The 7,363-nt window shown below is 48.3% G+C and overlaps 1 protein-coding gene across 1 annotated transcript; it reads right to left on the bottom strand.

Annotated features, from left to right (window-relative positions):
• Positions 1-615: 615 nt before the first annotated feature.
• On the bottom strand, positions 616-2,940 carry GHRH (growth hormone releasing hormone). Its single transcript, XM_012728095.1, has 3 exons — positions 2,861-2,940; positions 2,437-2,541; positions 616-763 (listed from the first exon to the last, which is right to left on the bottom strand). The coding sequence occupies exons 1-3, from the start codon at positions 2,938-2,940 to the stop codon at positions 616-618; spliced, it is 333 nt and encodes a 110-aa protein (XP_012583549.1).
• Between the last annotated feature and the right edge of the window lie 4,423 nt (positions 2,941-7,363).

The raw sequence follows: 7,363 nt of genomic DNA, 5'->3' as shown, positions 1-7,363 counted from the left end.
AGGGTTCTGGAAGGGGTCAGCCTTTCTTTAGGTTGATAATTCTGTGAACCTGCAAAGCATACCTCAGATCATCCAAGGCAGAAGACCCTGCGGTATTTGTTGAAATACTGTTTCCTGAGCCCTGTCCTGAAGCTATTGAGCAAGTTACCTTTTTGGACATAGGTGCTAAGTCTGGCCTTTTTTTTTTTTTTTAAGTTTTATTTATGCATACTGAGCTGGGGTACAAGCCAGAGGTGCAGGGGCAGGGAAAGGATTCACCAGAGAGTGGGGAGCAGAACAGGCAGATCGACAAAATACACTGCTAAGGGGAGCAGTGGGTGGGTCAGGAGAGGGCTGCCATGCCATGTGGGCCACCTCTGGGGCCTGGGATTGAACTCGCACTGAAGCGGCTGCAGCCAGCTTGCCATGCTGTGTCCTAAACCATTGCACCACCAGGGAGGGCCCGTCTGGCCTTTTGTTACTCTACGGATCAGCAAAAGATAAGATGTAGTCTCTGTCACACAGTTTCTCCCCAGTTCTTGATGTGTGTAAATAGGGGCTCATTCCCTATTCTCTTGCCAGAGCCCCAGGCCTGTGGAAAAGTAACCTTTATCTAGCAATCCATGCAGTGGGAACTCAGACACGCACACGCACATGCACACACCTGTGTTTCTGCAGCAAGGCCATCAGGATGCTGTCCAATGTTCTCTGCTCTTGGACTGCCCACATGCTGTCCACATCGCGGCCAAGCCGTACCTTTGCAACTTGCTCCTGGTTTCCTTCTCTATTTGGTAAGAAAAAGAGAAACAGCTGAGATTGCTATGTTGGTAGGATGAAGAGAGGCGTGGAAAAGCCCAGGACAAAGGGAGCAGAGCAGGGTGTATCCCTAAGGCTATTCTAATGTCAGAAGTGGACTTTTCCACCCAACTGAATTAGACCCAGCAATGATGGGGAAGGAAATATATGTATAGTGAGGCGTACAGGCTGCAAAATATACATTTGCAAAATATCTCCTCATGGATTACTGATTCAGTACAAAGGGGAAAAAATTCCAGAGGAGAAGCCTGGTAGACACCATAAGAAACAGATGATGAAAGTAACCCTCCCCAACGCTGGGACAAACTGACATCAGGTACCTCCTTAACTGGATACAACACCACTTCTGGGGATGCATGCCCTAAATCTAATTTTGAGGAAGCATCAGGTAAATCGACTTTGAGGCGCATTCTTTAAACAATCGGCCATTACCAATCAAAGGTGTCAATGTCGTGAAAGAATGAAGAGTTATTTCATAGGAAAAGACACTAAAGAGACGTGACAAGTGATTATAACTCATGGGCCTGGACTGGATTCTGGACTGGGAAAAGAAAATTGTTATCAAGGACACTCTGGGACAACTGGTAAAATTAGAATGTGGATTCTGAGTACAAATTATACGGTGATTATGTAAGAGAATGATTTTTTTTAGGGATTAGGAGACACATGCAGAAGTACCTAGAAGTAAAGGGTCATGATGATTGCAATTTATTTTCAAATGACTCTGCAGAATAGTAGTAATAATATATACATGTTTATGTGTGAATACAGACCTATAGCTACAGATAGAGAGCAAGCAAGTATGATAAAATATTAGGGATCGTTGAATATAGTGAAAGGTATGTAGAAATAGATTAACATTCTTATACAGTTGGAATTTTTCAAAATAAAAAAAAAAAGATTAAAAAATGTGCAGGCTGTGAAGTCCGGTGGTCGTCACTGCCATCTCTGGTGGGTGCTTTCCAAACCATCAGAGGCTCTGTACCATGGGGGGACAGTACCTCTTTGTAGGCTTGTGAGAGCAGTCAAAAAGTGAAGAATAGGCCCTCCCTGGTGGCGCAGCGGGTTAAAGCATAGCACTGAGAATCTAAAGCCGCTTCCGCATGAGTTCGATTCCCGCCTGCCCCGGAGGTGACCACATGGCGTGGCAGACCTCTCCTGACCCGCCCGCTGCTCCCCTCAGCAGTGTACTTCGTCGATCTGCCTGTTCTGCTCCCCACTCTGTCTCTGGTGAAGCCTCTCACCGCCCCTGAGCCTCTGGCCTGTACCACAGTTCTGTATGAACAAATAAATAAATCTTTAAAAAAAAAAAAAAGTGAAGAATAATGGCTACCACTACCGAGTGCTCACTGTGTGCCAGCTCTGGGCTACGTCCATGGAATGACCCCTGTTCAGAGCCTTGGCTTCGGGCATAGAGTCCCAGGGGCATGTTTACAGCCATCGGTGTTGCCACTACTGGAGCCTGGCATGGGAGAAGCATGTACCATGTGGTCATTTAATAGAGGAAAGGGAGGTTTGATATCCGGGTCTTCCATGGCTAGTCCAGAAATGACAGCTGCTGTGCAAGGGAAGAGACCAAACGTGTTCCCTTCTAACGCTGATGCATTTGGAAGCACTAAAACAGGAAGAACTTCCACTTACCCCTGCTGCCTGCTCATGATGTCCTGGAGTAGCCTGCGGGCAGACAGTTGGCCCAGCACCTTCCGGTAATTGTTGGTGAAGATGGCATTTGCATACCTTGGCATCCTACGTGGAAGGAGTTAGAGGTCACAGAGCAGGTGGTAGGGCCAGGTGGGGTGTGGGGGAGGTATTGCTGTTTGCTGCATCACCTTGTTGCTCTTTGCCTGGCTCATCCCCAGGAAGGGGGGGACCCCAGAAGGATGACCTCTCTGGAACTTAGATGCCCCCTCCCAGAGATGGCAGTGGGGACTTCTGGAAGAGACAGCTGGGCTCCTGCTGATGGCTTGATTCTGCCTCCCCCCCCCACACACACATACTCAAGACGTCCCCATGGTACAAATGACTTTGGCACAGGAATCCAGGCCCAGCTGGCAGAACTACTTACCTGGGGGGCAGGGAGAGTGGGGAGCAGTGGGAGCCACTGCTAAGGGTGAGGATCACGAGAAAGAACACCCAGAGTAGCATCCTCCTCCCCAAGAGTGGCACCTGGAAAGTGACAGGAGGTGGGGGTCAGGAGGAGCCTAGCCATAGGAATAGACTTTGCTGGCTGCGTCCACCTATGGCCTGGGCTCCATGCAAGCCTTGGTCTTTGTCCTTGGGAAGCTGTAGTTTAGGAAAAAGAACTCAGACTCTGAAAGAAGAGACAAACCTTGACAGACCAGGGATCAAGTCTACCTTTGCCCATTACAAGCTCTGACTTGATTTTCTCCATCTGTAAAATGGACACGATAAAGTTGCCCTGCTGATCTTATAAGGTTGAATGGAAAATTAAGGATAATGATGAAATGTCTTCTTGTAGGGCCACAGGCAGCAAGTGTTGCATAGGAACTGGAGGATTTTCTGTGGGGGGGCTGAAAGGGAGAGTGTACACCTCAAGGAGGGATTGATGAATTCGGGGAGCCCTGGAGGCGTGGAGGGATTCAGGCCGCAGCAAGGGGTGGGTGAGCAGGCACTTTACCTTTGCCTCTGTCACCCCCAGCCTGTGTGGTACCTACTGAGTGGAGCAAACAGCACAGGATAAATCTGACTTCATAGCTGGGCTCTGCTGTGTGTCCCAGGACAGTAGCTTCACCTTTCTGAGCCTCAGTTTCCCCATTCATAAAATGGAGTCTTATTAACTATAGGTTTTGTGAACGGTAGATGAGAAGAGATAACTGAAGTATCTTGGCACATAGGGAATTCTCCAAAAATCTTTGCTTTGATTATCTAATGTTAGACCAACTCTGAGGGCAGGCTTGTCTGTTTTTATTTTGCAGAAAACTGGAAGGAAGGAATAGCTAGATAGAAGAAGGAATAGTTTAGATTTTGCCAGGAAGAGACCAGGGAACCTGAGGAGCGGGTGTGGTAGGCTCACACCAAGGATCACATAATTATCCTTAACTGGGGCTGCTGACACCTGCTCTAATATTAGGGGAAGAACAGTAAGCAGGAAGAAGAGCCCAGCTCCACCAGAGCTGCCAACAGAGATCTGCCTGGGGTGGAAATAGCTGCTGGACTGTGGGTCTTCTGGCTCCTCATCAGCAGGCTAGCACCCCATCGGGCACTGGTGGTCAGACCCATCCAGAGCCCCAGTTAGCCCCAAGATGCATGGATGGCCCCCATCCTTGTTTCCGCCCTGGTCCTGGGGGGAGTGATTTCCAGCAAGCAGAGCCAGCAAGAGTGGAATCCACTTTCCTTTTCTGGGCTCACTTGCCCTTGCAGGGCATCATACCCCTTGCCCCCAGGGAATGCTTTGGGACCCAGGGGAGCTTCCATGGGGACTGCTTAGCACAGCCCAAGTCCCACAAACCTCCAGAGCTCCCCAAAGTCATCAACTCCTTCTTAAGGTGTACCCTCTCCCTTCCCAACCCCCCAGAAAATCCTCCAGTTCCTATGCAAACACTTGCTGCCTGGGGATGACAGAGAGCTCACTGCCTCCAAGCCAGTCTGTTTTATTTGATAGGTGTTTTTCTCGCCACATCCTGCAAATACTTGTTAAGCTGCTTCTATTCTGGTAAGGACTGGGCCAGAGAAAGATGACAACATGGCATCTGCCCCTAGAGCTGCTGTGCCACCAGTTTCTGCACCTCTGTCCGTCCACATGGCAAGCCCTTGAGGTGCATTAGACCAAGGCTCTGCAAGTCCACTGTCCTCATCACACTATCTCACACTGACTCCACTTCAAGCAGCCTGATCCATGCCATGAGATTTCCTAGCAGGGAGATTTTTGGAGGCAAGGCTGGGCCCTTGACACAACCACTGCTTTTGCTATTTCCCAGCTGCAGCCTGGGTTTTCTATGCTGCTCATCTTTTAAAGACCTGGGCACATTTTGGCCACTCTTCATCTCTTTCCCCTACTCAGAAGCCCTGGGAGTGAAACTCAAATTCCTGCTCTTGGGTTAAGCTCTCCCTAGGCCTCATCACCTCCTGCCCCTTCCCTCAAGTAATTCCCCAAAGCCCCTCTGTGCTTTCCTGACCCACACAGCCCACTTTCACACTCGTTCTCCAGAGCAGGTAGCCCGAGCTGCATTTTACAGCCCAGGGTTGAGCCCAGAGAGAAGGGCTTTTTCCATGATGCTCCAGCAAATTCATTTTGGAGTGGGCCCTTCAGAACGGGCCCCCCAGTTCCCAGGCAGCAGACGTCCTCCCTGGACAATACCCTATTCATGGCGTTCCCTATGCATGGGGTGCTCCGGAACTCATCACCTGTAAGTGGTAAGCGATTCTAAAATAGAACTGAAAGCTTTTTCACTTTGTCTTTGGGTCTCTGGGGAAAGGAGAAAAGGGACAAACAGGAACACCTGCTTGGTTGGTGTATCCCTATGCACATCTACTGGTTTAAAGAGTTGAAAATAACGTGATAGGTGGGCAGACTGGAGGGGGAGCAAGGGGAAGTCATAGTAAATAGATAACCCATTTGGGATGAGACTGAGCACCTGTATCATCTGGTCAACCAAGTGGCACAACATTTGCCATAACCTTGTGACTCAGGGATGGGTCATAACCATTGCAATGTCTGGGCTGTGAGAACTTAATCCGTGAGGTCGCAAAATCCAACTTGGTGGATGGGGAGAAAGAGTCATCCAGCTTATGGAATGATAAAACTCAAGTTTGTGTCACCACAGACAAAAGAGCTGTTGACAGACATGGTCCACATGACCACGCAAAGGAGCTAGAATTCACCGAATTAAGTGTGGTGTAAATCCACCTCACCATCAGCTACTCTTCAGGGCTTCCCAAGTCATTTCAGGGCTTATTATCTATCATTACGAGTATCAATTAGCTTTCTGCTGTGCTTACAAACGAATTCTGTGATCAGATGTATTTGAAGTCATCTGGATTCCGGATAAGCAGGTATTTGATTTATGTCAGTTGGTATTTTTGCCAGCTTTGTGGCCAAGAATGATGTCGCCACAAAGGATTCACCCGCCTGTCAACTAACAAGAGGCTAGGTTTCAGGAGCCAAAATTAGCAAGGCCACTTTTGAATACCTGGGAAAAAATTTACCCTTCTTCAATGTTCTGCCTTGTAATTTAAGAGCCCTGAAGCATTAGCATCCTGCTTCGTTTATAAATTGTTTCACTAATAGTGTTTCACGTTGAAAGAGATTTAAGTTTTTAATGAAGAAGCATCTTAAATTGTCATTCAAAAGAATGATACCCCACCTCCTTCCAGAAAAGATTTGAGGCAGCTTATGGGAGAGGGGTAAGGGGCGGGGAGAAGATACCTCAGGATCATTAAAACAAGGATCAAGAGACAAGCATGGAGGTAATGGAGCGCTCCAAAGAGAGATAATTGTGTCGGAAACCTGGAGTAAGAAGCACAGCTGCAATTGAGCAAGAAGGCAAAATGTTATCAATTTCCAGGCAATTATGTTGAATTGGTTCTGAGCGATCAATGAGCGGTATTGATTTGCACAGTCACTTGGCTCCTTCCGATCCATAGCAGAATCCCACGGTCGACAGGAGACTCTCGCCAGCTTATGTCTTCCCCCGGAAGCCTGCCTGCACACCCTCCAAGGAGAATTGAGACCTCATCTGCCTCCAACAGACAGCTGTGGGCCCACCACTTTTCTATGGGCTGAGATCAAGCTCAAAATGGTGCCAACCATCAAAAGCACATTCCAGAGCCCTCAGGGGCCCAAATGTACTCACCAGTCCTTGGGCAAAGAGGGTGTTGTTGAACCTTTTGGTCTTGTTGTCTCTGAGTGGATCAGAAGGTCAGCTTTCCGGCCCCCATCCCACCAAGCCCGCAAGGCCACCCCTCTCACCTCTGATGTGGTGGCCTCTCTGCTGTAAGGCGTTGCTCCACTTCCGCAGACTCCGCTCGCTCTGGCGGCTGCGTGGCTCTCCCATCATTTATACCTTCATTTTCCTAAGCGTTGTGAGCGTCAGAGAATCAATTACCTACAAGTCAACCAAGGGACCATTTTTAGCAGCACGCTGACAGAACCTAATAGGGGAAATTTGCCCCTTGCAAATTAAGATGTGTACTGAGATTTCCCGCTGAAGGAATAGAGCTCAAAGTTACAACATTATTCCAAGAAGAACAGCGACTATAACCCAGCTATGCTAATCCTCGGAGGATTCCTAACAGGTAAAGATCAAGGATTCATTTACTCCCTTTTAGCAAAGTCCATATAATTTTGTTTTGTCCGTGTGCAACTTTATTTAACTTTTGGGTAGACAGTGCAGGTATATGTTTTTGCTGTCTTGTTCATCAATTCCCTTGTCTTCCAATTATCAAGACCTTCCTCTTTCCAATTTGTGCCTTCTGGGGAGGCAGGGTGGTGTAGGTGGTTAGCCAGGAGCATTTGCCAAGGCTGAATGGCCTCAGAGAAGTGTGAAGTGAGAAGAAAGAGATGGAGAACCTTGGGAGGAAAGTTGGGCTTCCAGATTTCTCCAGACAA

This window comes from Condylura cristata, unplaced genomic scaffold, assembly GCF_000260355.1.
Source record: "Condylura cristata isolate star-nosed mole 26May11 unplaced genomic scaffold, ConCri1.0 scaffold00022, whole genome shotgun sequence".
Taxonomy (NCBI): domain Eukaryota; kingdom Metazoa; phylum Chordata; class Mammalia; order Eulipotyphla; family Talpidae; genus Condylura; species Condylura cristata.
The sequence above is the reverse complement of the archived record's forward strand: the minus strand, read 5'-3'. Positions and strand labels throughout refer to the sequence as shown.